General features: G+C 41.9%; 1 protein-coding gene across 3 annotated transcripts; it reads right to left on the bottom strand.

Annotated features, from left to right (window-relative positions):
• Positions 1 to 339: 339 nt before the first annotated feature.
• LOC148009163 (2-hydroxy-palmitic acid dioxygenase MPO1-like) lies at positions 340 to 17,787 on the bottom strand. Of its 3 annotated transcripts, XM_087673741.1 has the most exons (6): positions 17,581 to 17,787; positions 1,787 to 1,862; positions 1,348 to 1,710; positions 1,164 to 1,226; positions 989 to 1,060; positions 340 to 825 (listed from the first exon to the last, which is right to left on the bottom strand). In XM_087673741.1, the coding sequence occupies exons 3-6, from the start codon at positions 1,696 to 1,698 to the stop codon at positions 706 to 708; spliced, it is 606 nt and encodes a 201-aa protein (XP_087529867.1). In that variant the 5' UTR covers positions 1,699 to 1,710; positions 1,787 to 1,862; positions 17,581 to 17,787; the 3' UTR covers positions 340 to 705. The 3 variants fall into 3 exon arrangements, with proteins under 3 accessions (XP_087529867.1, XP_087529866.1, XP_087529865.1); XM_087673740.1 differs by lacking the exon at positions 1,787 to 1,862 and having other exon boundaries at positions 1,348 to 1,719; XM_087673739.1 differs by lacking the exon at positions 1,787 to 1,862 and having other exon boundaries at positions 341 to 825; positions 17,581 to 17,786.
• Between the last annotated feature and the right edge of the window lie 242 nt (positions 17,788 to 18,029).

Here is an 18,029-nt window from a genome sequence, read left to right as displayed (position 1 = left end):
TGGGCGCTTTCTGCATGCAAGGCTTGCCCTGTGACATCGGCCCATTTTCGAAGGCTTTAAACAACTTCACACGTTAAAATTTACACCCCCAATTTGTTGGCCTAACAATCAAAAGTTGGCGCTCTCACATGACCTAAGCTTGTTGCATTGCTCGCACTAGCAAGGAGATGGCGGTGTTTGCTTGCAACTCTTGCCCTTGCAAGGGGATTTCCATGCAGTGATCCTGTTCTTGATTATGTCATTTGTGCCATGGCTGACATCTCATCATTTGACTAATGTTATTACTGTTGATCATAAAATATCCAGATTATGATGATATGTAATGGACAGTGATATCATCATAACGGACAGTGATAGATGTCATAGGCATACTGTGGAAAAGGTTCTGCTGAACAGCACTGGGAATGAATGTAATATCTTTAAGGTAGCAGTCAAGTCACGACCCAAAGATGCACCCATAACGGTGTGTAAATGTCTTTCTTCTTTTATACACTGATGCATTATTAAAAAAACACCATGTCTTTATTCCATCTGATGGACAAGGGCATCGCACAACAACCTCTTTGAGTGTCTTATTGCTAATCCATTAGGCACACAAAGAACACACGGGCAGGAGCAGCTCATCGCTCTGTAGTTACAATCTTTAATGCAGAGACTCGTGCTTGTATGGAGAGATTAATACACCCTTTAACTGTTCAAAGTAGCTCATGCTGCCTTTCGAGTGGCTTTCTTTGCCTTCCACTGAACAATGTTTGCCTGCACCCTGCTTTGAACACTCTTACGGAATCCAGGATAAGGCTCATAGTTGAACATAAATTGAAGTACCTGCATTAAGATTTTCCGGTCAACATACTAGCTGTCATACAAGACCACACAAAAAATTTGTCATATGGTAAACTTGTACTGAAGCACACAACAGCTGCCGACATGAGAGAGACACCAGAAATTTGTTAAATGAAACAAGGTGTATTTGATTATGATTCCAAACCTCAAGTAGAACAAAAAAAGGAGCCATAACAAATGCTTGAAAAATATTGTCCAGAAGAGCAGGGCTCCGTCTCTGCATGCCGTATTTTCCAACATTAAAGAGCACTGCCTCAATAGAACTTAAGTAATTGCTTCTTTGAGAGAGAGAACCAAGTACAAACATGCTGGAAAATTACCTCAAAAACCCCATGTCCAATGAACTGGCCGGTCCAACAAATTGCTTGTGACACAAGCACTACCTGCAGTACCAAAAAGGTGCAGAAATGCTTAAACCAATAACTTGACAGAAGATCACCTCAATCAACCAATGGCACTCATCAAGTCCTTATCAATGAAAAGTTGGAGTACAAAGGAAATCACCTTCCATCCAAAAGCAAATCCCAATCTCTGAGCAAGCACATTACTCCCAATCCAGCAGACTAAGCAAAGCAAGGCTGCAAGAGACCCTGCTTTTTTATCTAATGAAGCATAAAATAGTGCATAGCTGGCTGCACCAAGGAAACTCCAATTGATCACCATATACTGTTGGAAAGGTAATACACCAGACGGCAATGGAAATGGGCAAAACGGAGGTGAAAATGCGAGGAGAAGGAGGACTGTGAAATAAATTGGCCAAACGAACAAGATATGAATCAGAACATTTATAGGATGAGCATGATAGGCCCCATAAAATGCGAAATGTTTCTCAATATCAATGAGTCCTTTTGCCATCTTCCTTTACACCTGCAATTTCTGCAAGTTGATTAGAATGTTACCCTCACACATTGAGAAGCTGTGTCTACTACATGTACAAAAATACCTATAAGAGAAGATTCAACACTAAGTAGACCAGACTCCACAGCACCATGGAAACTGTGCAATAGACAAGACTTGACCTGCAAAGGAAACAATGCAATAGACTGGACAAGACTCAATACTACAAACGGAACATTTCAATATATAATATATATCAGAAATCAGAAATCATCACTTTGCTGATAAATCAAAACAGCCCCTTACGTTAGCCTACTATACTAGAGTACAAATATGTTTTCGCTGTCAGTCAATAATGGGTCAGATAGCTTCTTGCCATTGTGCTACCTGTACTTCTTCTTGACAGCTTAGCTCTTAATCTGAAGAAGGTATGTTTTGAAGTTGATTGCCTCATTTCTCAATTCTTCCCTTCCAATAAAACCGAAACGTAATTTCTTAGGGGAACCTTAGGTGAGGGTGTACAGCAAGGCATTATGAACTACACAAGTAATTGTAAAGAAAAGCTCAAAGCACAGATAGAGAGACCGAAAGTGTACATCAAACAGAACGTGTGGGACTCAATATGTAGAATTCTCAGATGAATGAATAAATGAGTAATATGCTGAATATAGAAGGAGCCTCCAACCTCCATGTCTCAGAGACTGAGGATGAAGAGAGATGAGAGTGGTGTCAGAGATGCTGCGAACAGCCCCAAGAGTGTGTCGTACTTGTGGCACATCCCAAAATGCAGTCGCAGCAGCCCACCAGGCAGGATGATGATGTCAATGACAGCAAACAGAGCAAAATACAGTCCTCGACAGTCATTCGGATGGTATAATGCTGGGCTGCAGCTAAACACATGGGAGGCGACTGAAAATGCAGCTGTGATGATCCAGGATTCCAGGTGATGACATCAGCAGGTCTAATAGCAGGGTTGATAATGATGTCAGCTGGGCAGCCTGTCTAGGCAGTAAAGTGTACATCAAACAGAATGTGTGGGACTCAATATGTAGAATTCTCAGATGAATGAATAAATGAGTAATATGCTGAATATATAAGGAGCCTCCAACCTCCATGTCTCAGAGACTGAGGATGAAGAGAGCTGAGAGTGGTGTCAGAGATGCTGCGAACAGCCCCAAGAGTGTGTCATACTTGTGGCACATCCCAAGATGCAGTCGCAGCAGCCCACCAGGCAGGATGATGATGTCAATGACAGCAAATGGAGCAAAATACAGTCCTCGACAGTCATTTGGATGGCATAATGCTAGGCTGCAGCAAAACACATGGGAGGCGACTGAAAATGCAGCTGTGATGATCCAGGACTCCAGGTGATGACATCAGCAGGTCTTATAGCAGGGTTGATAATGATGTCAGCTGGGCAGCCTGTCTAGGCAGTAAACAAAGCAAGTATAGACTCCAAAACACAAGCCGAAGCAGTTGGGTTCATGACGACAACAGGCAGCGGCTGTCACACTGATGGTGACAGTGGGCTGGTTTGACAGCTGGCAGCAGGTCCTCCATGATGGCACTATCATCCAACAGGCAGCAATAGGCTGAAATGATGGTGACAGCTGAATGAGGCTAGCAGTAGCTCTGCATGGGGTGTGGGCAGCAATATGAGGGTTGAAGGCTGTTGTGTGGAAGGAATAAAGGATAAGTGGATGCCATAAGTGACTCTATTTACATAGGATTTTGGTGCATTTGTCCAACTATTCAAAATTAAGGCCATTTCTTTTTTGTATTCAGCAATTAATGCTTTTTGTAGCTGTTTTAAGCAGAGTAAAATAGGAATTAATGCACTAATTAGTGCAAACCTAACACAAAAGACCCGAAGCAACATTGGCACTGCTGCTGCCATGAACATGTCCACAAGTGTAATCTAAATCACAGTTGCCCAAAAAGTATGATACTCAATGCCATGATAAGCATCCATACGCAACTGCATAACAACATACATAGTATCTAATCCTTGGACATCTGGACAGGCACTAGTAGCATTGGTCATGGTGGTTATGAAGTGACTTAGTGTGAATTGCACTAAGAACTCTTCAGGGCTAAGGCAACTGAGTCGTATCTATCGGAGTCAAGGCCCTGTTGTGCACATTATTGTGTGATCACCACTCTTGGCTCTTGGCTTGTAGGCTGATCTGCACTTTGACTGCAGCAATTTCTGTTTTCAGTCTCCTCTTTTTTCTCCATTGAGTGACCCATGGACTGGTAGGGAACTGCTGATTCCCCATCATCAAATCTGTGTTTTCAGGTTTTGACCCTATGCAGGCTGACTGTTTTGTAGTCTGAAAACTATGCTTCTTTTCTTGTTTTGGCTACATTTTGGTCTGTTCATTCCTATGTTATCTCTCTGTGCAGAAAATGTTGTTTTCTGATCCGCTTTTTGATTCACTACAAAACTTTGCAGAGGGATCTTGTGTAATCAGTTTGTTGTATCTCCATAAACCACATTATTTATTGTGGATGCATTCTCTATGCGATTTCCTTACTGCTTAAGCTCTTGAAACTATTGTGGGTCTGAATTTCTGGCACGCATCTATCCCTCTCGATCCCTTGCCTCTGCTCACCTTCTCTATCTCTACCTCATCATGGCTCCTCCAATTACTAATACTATGATAACCAACACGCAAACATTGTTTGCTCAACTACCAATGTTGTGTTGGAGACTTGTTGTGTTTAGATTCAAATTTTGTGTCACGGGGACGTGAAATTTAATTAAGATATTAATCAAATGTGCAAGGTTATTTAGCAGATGTGATGCATATGGCAATTATTTCATGGTAATAGGCCAAAGACTCGGGCCCAAGAATGCGGTGGGTATCAAAGGCAAAAGTTGTGATAAGTTATGCTAACTGGGTTTTGGTGGTCAGTTGGTGTCAATTTTGATCCTAGGACAATTATTTGGCCAATAAGTGTCAGTGGTGACACTAGGGACTAGCATTAATTAATTAATTAATATCAGTGCAAGGGTCAACACAAGTTGGGGACCACTCCAAGTTGCAAATGGCCTAGTCAGTTTAATATGGATGGGCACATTTAATTTTGGGCACGGTCAAAAGGGCTGAAATTAATTATCATGATTATTTAATTCTGAAATTAATAAATGGTTGGATAATGCTAAAAAATGGGTTTAGAAGGCTGCCACTTGGCAAAAAATGCCTATGCAAACTAAGAAAACGTTTTTGGGGATTGGATCTCAACCATTCAGTCAGTTAACAACTTGGGTGTGAGAGAGAGGGAGCTGTTGGTCCATTTTTTTATCAAAGAATAGCAATTTACTACAGAGAACAGCCATCTAAGAACTCAACAAGCAGGGGATAGCAGGGAGACACCTTCTAGGGGGCTAGCAACAGCATTGTTGTGATCACATGACAGCATTTTGGAGGTGCCTGGCAATAGGTGGCTGCATTAAATGCAAGCTAGAGTTGGCGCATTTAGGGTTTTCTCGCAAAGAAAATCAAATTTCTCTCTCATCTTGGCTTTCTCTCACCTTCTCCGACCCATTCTCACAAGATCTCAGTATTTCTCAACCATTTTAAACACATCTCAACCAAATTTGGTGGACAGCAGAGGAATCTCTGTTGTAAACCCTAAATTTCTGCAGAAATTAGGATTTAGCAACCACCTTAAGACCCGTGCCGATAGGATAAGGCATCGTACACTAAAATCAACAACTGGAATTTATTGTATTGTCAAGGATTTCAAATGCCCATCCATCCATTGTAAATTTGGGGCAGCATTTGGCCAGTTGGGGTCCAATTAAAGCAAGTCTTAGATAAAAATTAAGGGGTGAATTACCTACTGCTTGTTGGATTAGCAAGGGACCTTTGGATCAACCAAGGAGATCATGGAATCTTGGCTTATAATATATACATTGGGAATTGAAGTTAAAGAAATACCGAAAGGGGTGCCAATTTTGAGGCCAACAGGGTGTCTACTATCCAACATTATTAAGATAAATTGTGCATTTTAATTTATGTTTATTTGCTGATTATTGTAATTAAGTGTTTGATCAAGGAATTACCACCCTTTCCAAGAAGGAAGGTTGGTTTCATGGTTCCATTGCTGGGATACCACTCAATTCTTTGCTTTGGTAGACTTCAGGTACCTAATTGCAATCCAAAGCTTCGTACTAGTGCTGATTTTTGTTTATCGGCTGAGAAATTACAGCAATATGTCTTCATACAATGAGATGAAATCAAGTAGTGATGATGCCTCTCAGTATGGACACTCACATGGAGAAGAAGAAAATGCAATGCCTAATCTTGGACAAGGCTCAGACTATGGACAACAAGCTAAAAATGTTGTTGTTGGGCAAGATGCAGGGCCTCCAAGGAATAATGAGGCTAATGACCAGCAAAGTGAAAAGGAATTTAATGACCAGTTCAAAATTGGATAAGGATAGCAGCAAATCTCTTTGCTGAATTGAAAAAGGATCCTCAATTCATCCGATTTTTTAATGCTCCGAAGAAGGATAGCAAGGGTAAGAAGAAGTCATTTTCTACACCTTTGGGACAACAAGGTGCATCAAAGGTAATACCAAAGCCTTCACTTGAAGCTCCCAAAGATGCTAATGAAACAAAACAGTTGGTATCTATGGGGCAAGGAATGCAAATGCAAGTCCGTCATGGAAGTGCCATCCAATGGATTTTGGACAGTTGGGTATGCATGCTACGATGGGACAGCCAAGATACTTTGGTGGAAGCATGATTTTTCATGCTATGGTTGGACAGGGACTACATACGGGAATGTATGGCACAAATCCCTATGGTATACAGCAACCAATGCATGGTGTGCAAGGGCCAATGTATTTGGGTATGGCTGGAAATGTGCAAAACCCTATGTATGGCAGCATTGGTTTGATGCCTAGGGCACAAAGTAGCATGTTTGGTAATGCATATGCGTCCCCGAATGCTTATGTGTTGAGATGACAAGCTCAACACATGCGGACATTGATGATGGACCGCCTGGTTAGATGGGTCCACACGTCTATACTTAGCACGTCGGTGGTCATTATGCACCTCACATGGCCACTGACTCATTACTTATTATATTTAGGTTGTTACACCTATTTACAGCTGGCACAGTTATAGCGCCAGTCGACTAGTGTAGTCGGTTATGCATTGTTTGACTTAGTAGGCCACTTTCCTTTTATGTTGTATCTTATCTATACTTTGTGTACATTGTAAAGAGTGTGGAAGAAGAAGAAGAAACCAGCAAGAAAACGTTTTGGCCTCCATCTCTCTTCTTGTCTCTTGAGTGAGCTTCTCCTTGTGCATTCTGTGTGTGTTCGGCGCAGCATCTTGAGCAACCCCCTCCACATTCTTGACATGGTATCAGAGCCGCACCATTGAGAGAGGCTGATTTCGAAGGTTGAAGCAAAGGAGAAGAAGCAAGGTTCGAGCAAGCAAGCCACGGGTAAGAAGCTCTCCCATCCTTCAACTCTTTCTCTTCGATAGTGCCTGTGGAGGCACTGGAAGCAGGGCAGAGCAAAAATCTCAGATTGCAGTGAGATTTGGTGTGCGCGAAGAACACTGTGTATTCTGCAGATAGGCCCTTTAGGGCTTTCCCGCAGTGATTTTGGGCATTTGAGGCCGTTTCAGAGCCCGTTTTAGAGCCGCAAGGTTGCGGACATCAGTTTCAGGGTACGCTGTGACTTCGACTGTATTGACCGAAAGTGGGTGCGCAGGTTACAGATTTCAGATCTGTAAGTTCAAAGGTGTTTACCAGTGAGTAAACACAAGGTTTATCTGCAAACAGGTTGCAGATTGCATGTTTTGTTGAGTAGACAGTGAAAAAGGCTGTCTGGTGTATTGCTGTGTACTACAGGTCCAGCGTTGCAGAAGATTTACTTGCTATTGGTATTAATTTTGTGATAATGGCAGAGAACAGTGGAAGCCCTATCATTGAGAAGCTCGACAAGAACAACTACCCTTCATGGAAGTTCCGTGTCACGAACTTCCTTATTGGAAAAGACCTCTACGAGTTTGTTTCAGGTGAAGAAAAGGAGCCGGAGGTGAGTGATCCTCCAACTGCAGAAGAGACAAAGGCACGAAAGGAATGGAATGCAAAAGACAAGAAGGTCATGTATTGGTTGTCTGCAGTAATTAACAATAATATGCTGGGACACATTAGAAATGCAGAGAATGCATATGCAGCTTGGACCATACTTGAAAGTATATTTTCTGTAAATACAAAGGCACGAAAGATTCAACTCAAGCAAGAGTTGAATACATTAAAGAAAGGGAAGATGTCTATCAATGAGTATGCACTGAAGGTAAGAAGCATTGCAGATGCATTGGCAGCGATTGATGCAATGCCCGATGATGATGATTTGGTGTCGTCTACCTTGGGTGGACTTAACAATGAAAAGGCTTGGAAGTCTTTTGTAACTTCTGTATATGTCAAAAAGCCATTTCCAGATTTCGATGAGTTGGTCTCCCTTATGATCACTGAAGAGATCAACATACAGAGTGAGACATCTGAAAGAAGTGGTGAACAGGTCCAAGCTTTCTACTCCAGTTCAGGAAGGGGACGTGGCAGGTTCTCTTCAAGAGGCCGTGGTACAGGACGTGGTAGTGATAACCAGCAAAACAGATTGAATCAGCAATTTGGCGATATGCAGGTTTCAGGAGATCGTGGTAACTTTAGAGGCAGGGGGAGCTTTAGAGGAAGAGGTGGATGGCAGAACAGAGGTTCTAACAACTCTGGTATTGTGTGCCACTACTGTGGCAAAACAGGTCATATTGCAGCCCAATGTTATGCTAAGAGAGATGATATCCGCAGTGGTAAGTTGCAGCAAGGAAACTATGCATCGTCTTTACGACAGAATGAAGACAAAAATGAACGTTTGTTCGTTATGCAGCATATGCTGAATGCTGTCACAGGAAAGGGAACACATGAATATGTTTGGTATGTTGATTCAGGTGCATCCAATCATATGACCAGCCATGCAGAATGGTTTGGAGAGATGCAGGATTTGCAGAATGCAGGTTATGTGCAGACGGGTGATGACTCATGCCACCCAATTTCACACATTGGAAAAGTTCCCTTGTCCTTGCATGATGGTAAGACAAAGAGTCTTTCAGATGTATTGCATGTGCCATCTATTACAAAGAACTTGGTGTCAGTCAGTCAAATGGTAGAGCAAGGGTTGCAAGTCAGATTTAATGCAAAGGGCTGCTTTGTAGAAGACTTCAATGACAAGTGCAGGTTGGTAGCAAAGGGAAGTAGAGTTGGACGTATGTTCACTCTAGATGCTGGAATTCCTACTATGAATGCTGCTATGTATGCCAAAGGAAAAGGTGTTGTTGCAGACATTGAAATTTGGCACAAACGCATTGGACATGCAAATGTACAAAGGCTGAAATTAATGCAGTCCAAAGGGTTGGTTACAGGTTTGCCTACTTTTAAAGTTGCAGAATTTCAGAAGGTATGTGAAGCATGTCAGTTTGGTAAGCAGGCAAGACAACCCTTTTCACATGACAGAGATGTAAGCAGAAATATCCTTGATGTTGTGCATACAGACATTTGGGGGCCTACACAAAATGTATCTCTTGGAGGCAGTTCATACTTTGTCACATTCATTGATGATTGTTCTAGAAAGATGTGGGTATATTTTATGAAGGAAAAGAGTGAAGCTTTTGAGCACTTTATAACTTTCAAGGCTGCAGTTGAAAGAGAAACAGGCTTGAAAGTAAAGTGCCTGAGGTCAGATGGAGGGGGAGAGTACCTCTCAAATGAGTTCAGTGATTTTCTGAGGTCTCATGGGATAAAGAGACAGTTCACATGCAGGTATACCCCACAGCAAAATGGGGTTGCAGAAAGGAAAAACAGGCATATTGCAGAAGTTGCACGCGCCTTGATGGCTGAAAAGAATATGCCTAAGCATTTTTGGTCTGAGGCTGTTCATACTACTGTTTATATTATGAACAGAACTCCCACAGCTGCAATTCATGGTATAACCCCCGAAGAATGTTTTACAGGTAAGAAGCCTGATGTTTCACACTTGAAAGTATTTGGCTGCATTGCGTATGTTCATGTGCCAGATGAGTTGCGGAAGAAACTGGATCCAAAGGCTGAAAAGTGTATCTTTATTGGATACTCTTTAGAGCAAAAAGGGTATCGCTGTTACAACCCTGTCACATGTAAGTTCAGAGTGAGCAGGGATGTCATCTTTGATGAAATGAGCAGTTGGTATGCATCTAGTGGTGATGCATTGGATGTTGATGATGATCATGATACTCATGTGCAGGCTGAAAGGCAAGAATCACGGACTCTTAGTGGACCAGAGACATCATCTGGTAGTCCTTGGTCTGGGAGACTAAGGAGTACCTCTACATCTTCGAGTGCATCTAGTAGCACTACAGGTAAAGACAAAGGAAAGAATAAAGTGTCAGAAGGCATTGATGCAGTTCTTGATGGAGACTCCAGTGGCTCAGAGAGCTTGGATGATGAGCTTGGCATTCCTTCAGTGAGGACTCCAGGTGTGCAGAGAGCACATGTTAATGCAAAGACTCCATTGAGTGATCCAGTGGTACGCAGGTCTAGCAGGGTGAGATACCCTGTTAAAAGATTTGGTTTTGAGGGTTATACAGCTCACCATTATGCTTATATGGTGAAACTAGTTGAGGATGTTGAGCCCACATGTTTTGAGGAGGCTGTTGGTCATGCTCATTGGGATGCAGCAATGGATGAGAAGATGGCTGCATTAGAGGCCAATAAGACTTGGGATCTAGTATCATTGCCAAAGGGAAAGAAAGCTATTGGATGTAAGTGGGTTTATAAGATTAAGCACAATGCAGATGGTTCTATTAGCAGGTACAAAGCTAGGCTGGTTGCAAAAGGCTATGCCCAAACATATGGCATAGATTATGATGAAACCTTCAGTCCAGTTGCTAGGATGGCAACTGTCAGATGTGTGATTGCTTTGGCAGCAGCCAAAGGTTGGAGGTTGCAGCAAATGGATGTAAAGAATGCCTTCTTGCATGGTGATTTGCAGGAAGAAGTGTATATGGATCAGCCAGCAGGTTATGAAGATTTAGAGCATCCCACGTATGTGTGCAGGTTGAAGAAGGCACTCTATGGACTCAAGCAAGCACCAAGAGCATGGTCTGACAAGATCAGAGAGTATCTTGTCAATATTGGCTTTTATGTTTCTGATGCTGATCACTCACTTTATGTGAGAAAGGGAGATGCAGGTTTGGTCATCATAGTCATCTATGTGGATGACTTGATTATTACAGGTGATAGTGATAGTGGGATTGCTGAAGTCAAGGGCTATTTGAAGATGAAGTTTGAGATGAAGGATTTAGGTGAGCTAAGGTACTTCCTTGGCATTGAGGTGATCAGATGTGATGATGGTATATGGCTGTTCCAAAGACAGTATGGCTTGGATATGTTGTCCAAGTATGGTATGACTGCATGCAAACCACTTTCAGTCCCGTTGGAGCAGAATGTAAAGCTGAGTGCTGATATTGGGGATGAGATAGAAGACCCTACTATGTTCAGGAGGATAGTGGGGAGTTTGATCTACATGACCATTACAAGGCCAGACTTGAGCTATGCTGTTGGTCTTGTGAGTCAGTTTATGCAAGTACCTAGAAAGCCACATTTGGATGCAGTCAGACGCATATTGAGATATGTGAAGTCCACATTACATTATGGACTTTTCTATGAGGCAGGTACAGATGTACAGGTGTTTGGATACACAGATGCAGATTGGACTGGTAGTATGTCTGATAGAAGATCTACCAGCGGATACATGTTCTCTCTTGGTAGTGCAGCAGTTGCATGGAGCAGCAAAAAGCAATCTACAGTTGCTTTGTCGAGTACAGAGGCTGAGTATAGAGGTGTTGCTGTTGCAGCATGTGAGGTAGTATGGCTGCAAAAGCTATTGGCTGATTTGGATGTGCAGGTGGAAGGTCCAGTTGTCATTTATTGTGACAACATGAGCAGTATACAGTTGGCGAGGAACCCTGTGTTCCATGCCAGGACAAAACATATTGAGGTACACTACCACTTTGTGAGAGAGAAGGTACTAGTAGGTGAGATTGACTTGGTGTATGTCAGCACACAGGATCAGATAGCTGACATCTTTACGAAGGCCTTGGGTACAGAGAAGCTTCAAAAGTTTCGAAGCTTACTTGGAGTTGCAGAGATGCAGTTGAGCTTGAGGGGGAGTGTTGAGATGACAAGCTCAACACATGCGGACATTGATGATGGACCGCCTGGTTAGATAGGTCCACACGTCTATACTTAGCACGTCGGTGGTCATTATGCACCTCACATGGCCACTGACTCATTACTTATTATATTTAGGTTGTTACACCTATTTACAGCTGGCATAGTTATAGCGCCAGTCGACTAGTGTAGTCGGTTATGCATTGTTTGACTTAGTAGGCCACTTTCCTTTTATGTTGTATCTTATCTATACTTTGTGTACATTGTAAAGAGTGTGGAAGAAGAAGAAGAAACCAGCAAGAAAACGTTTTGGCCTCCATCTCTCTACTTGTCTCTTGAGTGAGCTTCTCCTTGTGCATTCTGTATGTGTTCGGCGCAGCATCTTGAGCAACCCCCTCCACCACGCGATTCTTGACATTATGGAGCTCAAGGAATGAGTGTTGGTCGTGCAAATACTCCATTTGTATTGGTTTTGATGTAATTTCAACAAATGCACCCTTTTTGCAACAGCCAGTCTATTACAACTTGACATCCAAGGGGCAACAAAAGACTATGATGAGGGTGGACAAGTAGTGAAGTTTAAATCCTTCAATGGTACACTGCTAATCGGATAATGGATCGCATCTTTACGCCAGATAAAAGATTTGTAAAACACTTTATTTAATGACATGATTGTCTATTCAAAGAATGAGACAGAGCACAGAAGACATTTGGATATTGTGTTCAATGAACTGTGTAAGCATAAGACAAGAAAAGTTAATTCTTTTTGCATGAAATTTACTTTTTGGAGATGGAGGGATGTAAGTCTTTTACAACTCCTATGGCCCCAATTGGAAGGCTACAGCTGATTCCGATTCTCCTTTGGCGAATGCTACCCATTATAGGCAGTTGGTCGGCTCCTTGATCTGGCTTCTTAATACTCGTGTTGACTTATATTATGTTATAGATGTACTCGTTGGGTTCATTAGCAGGCTGCTCAGAGGATTTTGTGATTCCTACAGGGGACTCCTAACATTGGGATCTATTATCCCGCTGCTACAAGTGCTCTGGCCTTGGTACTTATAGGATGGAGTGATTCCAATTGGGCTGGTGATGTGGATTATCAGAGGTCCACAACAAGTTATTGATTTACCTTGGTGCTAGTGCTATTTCATGGAGCAGCAAGAAGCAACCCACAGTTGCCCTCTCTTCGACTGAGTTAAAGTAGCAGGCAGCATCTTCTACTACATGTGAGATAGTGTGGCTTCACAGGCTCCTAGAGGAGCTTGGCTGCCCAAAAAAAGGTCCTATTGTTCTACAATGCGACAATGAGAGTTGCATTGCCTTAGCCAAGAATCTTGTGTTTCGTGCTCGAACGAAGCATATTGAGATCCAGTATCATTTCATTCAGGAGAAGATTCTAGATGCGACCATTTCCCTAGTCTATTGCAAGACAAAGGACAATCTTGCCGATTTGTTTACCAAGGCGCTTCCTCAAGCTTTACTTTGACAATACTCCAGATCCCTTAGCCTTTTGCTATGTCTAGATTCTAAGAGGCGATGTTAGAGATTGGCGTTTCCTAGCCACGCAATTTCAGATCTGAGCAGTTTCTCTGCAGTTGTACCAGGTAGTCCACATGGCAATCAGTCCGTACAACAAAGGCGGCAGGGAACACAGGTGCCACATGGCAAAGTCGGCTAGTTTTGCTACAATCAATCAATGCACATCGGACGCCTGCATTATTTATGGCATTATTTCTTGGCCTATCTATTGGCCCTGATTTCTGCAGTCTCACATAGTTGCTCTCTCAGATTTCAGACCGTAGACCGTGGAGACTATCCTCGGGGCTGACGGAGACTAAGATCATCGAGGCAAAGTCATACGCAAACATTCTCTCTGCATCTGTGTATATTTCTGCATCCTTATACAGCATTCTACATTGCAGATTTTCTGCATTTCGCTGTCTCTTTCTCCCTCTCTTTCCTCTCCGTTCACTCTTTGTCTTGGTCATTCGCTTCAAAATTGCTTCACTCTGAGAGTCCAGAGTATTGCTTGATGCTCAAAGGGAAGGTAGCACTTCCACTCCTCCAATTGTGGACGGCTCTAATACATACTAGATCTCAAATGTATTCAGCATGCATCCAAGGTACTATGCTAACAGTATGTCTACCATGGGGTCACTCCTCAATGTACTAGTCACTGTGAGATGTATGCAAGTGAGTATGGTTGTTACTGATGCTTTGAGACTATACTTTTGTATCAATTTGGGATCAATTCATGATCAATTGGGCATGAGATTTTACCTCAACTTTGAGATCAAATTCTGATCAATTTCAATTCAGTTTTTGATCAGTTTGAGAACCGTTTACAGTCACTTTGGGATCAGTTCTGCATCAGTTTTTGCATCAATTGCTAATCAATTTTTGCAATGAATATGTGATCAGTTTGGGATCACATTTATAGCAGTTTGTGATCAATTCTTAGATCAGTAAATGATCACTTTATACTCAGTTTTCAATGGCTTATAGCTGGTTCCATGGAGAGTAACATGTTAGTAGATGCCATTGATAGTTTCAGCCATGGTTTATGCTAAGAAAAAATATACTTTACTATGGTTGTGAAGTTAGAACAATTGAGAAACATGAGTTATGGATACATCCAATGGGTTTCTAGCAATAGTTTTGGACTGTTTGTCAAATTTATATCATGTTTATGCTAGTTGGAAATTTTCAGCAGGATTGGGGCATACGGCATGGTTAGACAATCGTGGCCAATATTGTGGCTATGATTCCTTATGCAAATTCCAGTGTAGTATGCTTTTCCTTTTGCACAATGCAATGCAATCAAGGACGATTGCAGGGATTTCAAGGGGGAGCTTTGTCACGGAGACATGAAATTTTGAGATGTTCCAATCTTGCCAATAACATTTGATTAAGATATTAATAAAATGTGCAAGATTGTTTAGCACGTGATGCACATGGCAGTTATTTCATGGTAATAGGCCAAAGACCTCGAGGATGCAATGAAGGCAAAAGTTGTGATAAGTTATGCCAATTAGGTTTTGGTGGTCAGTTGGTGTCAATTTTGACCCTAGGACTATTGTTTGGCCAATAAGTCTTAGTGGTGCACTAGAGACTAGCATTAGTTAATTAATTAATGACAGTCTAAGGGTCAACTGAGGTTGGGGACTACTATAGATTGCAAATGGCATAGCCCATTTAATAATGGATGGGCACATTTAATTTTGGGCATGGTCAAAAGGGCCTAAATTAATTTTCAATATTATTTGATTTTGAAAATTAATAAATAGCTAGATAATGAAAAATGGGTTTAGAAGGCTGCCACTCGGTAAAACTACCCATGCAAACGAAGAAAAACGTTTTTGGGGGTTGGGTCTCAACCATTATGTCAATTTACAACCTACGAGAGAGAGAGAAAGGGGACCATTGATCCATTGTTTTATTAGAGAATAGCAATTTGATGTAGAAGACAATCATCTGGCGCCTCAACAGGCATGGGATAGCAAGGAGATACCTTCGAAGGATTGGCAACAACATTGTTGATCAAGTGACAGCATTTTGGAAGTGCCTGGCAGTAGGTGACTGCATTAAATACAGGCTAGAGCAAGCAGTAGGCAAATTTTAGGGTTTTCTCACAAAGAAAACCAGATTTTCCTCTAATCTCGGCTTGTAATATATCCATTGGCAATTGAAGTTAAAGAAATACCAAAAGGGGCATCAGTTTTGGGGCCAACAAGGTATCTACTGTCCAAGATTATTAAGGTAATTTGTGCATTTCAATTTATGTTTATTTGTTGATTGTTGTAATTAAGTTCTTGATCAAAGAATCACTACCCTTTCCAAGAAGGAAGGCTCATTTCATTTTGTGAGGATGTTTTCTCTTGGTACTTCACATGTTCCAGTTTCAGAGAGAGGTGGCATGCAAACGAAAAAGAAGTCTCAATGCTAGTATTGTAGCAAGAAGGGACATCTTCGTCAGGACTACAACTTTACAGAAGGAGGAGAAGCAAACATAGCAAAAGGGTGACAACTCTATCAATAAGTCCTCATCATCTATAAATTCAGGTTGTGGCTCTAGCTATGCGGCTTCAGCAATGGCTACAGGGGCCTCCCTTCCAACTCACTAGTACAGGTGGTGCAAGTCATCCCTCACAACTCTCCAATGCCAAAGAGGGAGTGTGAACAAGCAATGATGCCATCGAGATTCATGATGAGCTGTTTGACAAAGAGTGGAATTAGTCCGATTTCACATGGGGGACACACTTTGGTGGTCTAGCAAGAGGATTTGTCGATCCATGTGTGAATCTGTGCATGTCCCAATGGGTTGGGCACATTTATACCTAGTATTGATGTAGTCACCTATTTTTTGCACTTGTTGTATGGCTGACTAATCATTATTTTGCTGGATGACTTTATTATTTTGATGCTAGATTGCTAGCCAACTTGATCATACTGAGGGCCTATTTATAGGCCAACTGCTCCCTCCTCTGTGTATTGCTTTGCATACTTCTATAGCAGGTTCCATTGGAGAGAGGGAGCCGGTGCCAGAGCCCGTACAGCCACTGACTCATTGTTGTTTCTGTACTAGATTCCATTTCCTAAGTATTTGTTCTGTAAGTTCTCTTTGCAGTGTTCTTCTCTTTTCATGGTGTTTCTCTTTTCTATTCTCTCTTGTGTTGTGCAGTTCATGACAGCAGATTTACACGCTTCCATCGCTGCACTCACTTCTACACACATGTTGGCTATTCTCTACAGCCATTCAACTGAAGAGAGGAGAGAAAGAGAGAGAAACAAGTGTAGAAATGTGTCCTTCAGCAAGGCTGACATGTTCCTTGTGAATCGTATGTTTGTGACAGCAAGGCAATGCTTTCTCACTTCTAGCTGAAATGGCATATTGCAACGATTCTAATGTATGGTTGACTGAGGAATGGGAGAGCTCTGACTAATCTACCAATTTTTCGTTTATCTTCAACCAATCCTGAACAGACATGGGAATCTGGCCCATGTTCCAAAACGAGTCACACACCCCCAATTGTCCACACCAACTATGTTTATCCTCTCGCACGATGTGAGGAGTCTCCTCATTGGCAAAAGCATTAATGAAGTCCCTGAATGGCCCAGTATGACGATGCTTGCAAGACGCAACAGGTGATCGCTTAGCAGATTAGAGGAGGTGCAATGGCCATTTACCCTTTCACATCAGAGAAACCCACTTCTAGTTTCAGAGCCTGACAGGTCTTACACATCATTTTTCGAACATGAAGCATGGGGGCACTTAGAAAAACCCACTTCTAGTTTCAGAGCCTGATAGGTTTTACAGATCATTTTTCGGACATAAAACATGAAATTCATAAATAATTATGTTTCTGCCTTACTAACAAGGCTAATGAGCTTTTCAGTGAAATATGCACAGAGTGGGATCACTATTTCAGCATGAAAGCTTCAGCATACTCCCGAATCACAGTCGTGATAATGCTCCAGGACAAACCTTCATTGATTGCGTTTTAGGGAAACAGAGATTAAAAATTCGCAAATTCGATAGGAGATCAGTTTTCTAGAGCAAAAGTTTTGCACATTCGATACAAGATGAATTTCATAAATCAAAAGATAAAAAACATTAGCGTCTGCAGCAGAATAAGAAGGCAGCAACAAGACTTGCAGAAGGCAAACCTGTTTGTTTCCGTGTGGCAGGAGCTCTAGACTGTGCTTAATACTGAAGATTGATGGGCAAGAAGTCTGACAGTAGCTCCTTTAAGGATGGAAAATCATTATATATAGACAGGAAATTTTCTGTCTATTTTTTCAAGACAATTACCACATAAGTACATCTTCTTTAGGTTTGGTTGTGATGATCAAGCAGCCTGTACATTTTGTACTTAAGTTGACATGTTTGAATTTAATTGCACTTTTTGAGCTTGAACTTAGCCCACTTTTAACAAGACTTGTGAAGTTGCTTGGGCCTTGGGTACCTGCCTAGCTTTTCTTTTCTCTTCATTTAGGTAGCAAAGAGTGGACTTTCGCACATTCTTTAACAAGACTTGTGAAGTTGCTTGGGCCTTGGGTACCTGCCTAGCTTTTCTTTTCTCTTCATTTAAGTAGCAAAGAGTGCTTTCGCACAT

Source organism: Lygodium microphyllum, unplaced genomic scaffold, assembly GCF_053477565.2.
Source record: "Lygodium microphyllum isolate KBCC unplaced genomic scaffold, Lygodium_microphyllum_v1.1.10 scaffold_35, whole genome shotgun sequence".
Taxonomy (NCBI): Eukaryota; Viridiplantae; Streptophyta; class Polypodiopsida; order Schizaeales; family Lygodiaceae; genus Lygodium; species Lygodium microphyllum.
The sequence above is the reverse complement of the archived record's forward strand: the minus strand, read 5'-3'. Positions and strand labels throughout refer to the sequence as shown.

Excerpts from the sequence above, each read along its gene's own strand:
- LOC148009163 (XM_087673741.1), bottom strand. The coding sequence starts at position 1,698 with ATGGCAAAAGGACTCATTGATATTGAGAAACATTTCGCATTTTATGGG. Across the intron at positions 1,227-1,347 it reads GATTTGCTTTTGGATGGAAG|GTAGTGCTTGTGTCACAAGC; the intron begins GTGATTTCCTTT and ends TTGGTACTGCAG. Across the intron at positions 1,061-1,163 it reads TTGGACATGGGGTTTTTGAG|AGACGGAGCCCTGCTCTTCT; the intron begins GTAATTTTCCAG and ends TACGGCATGCAG.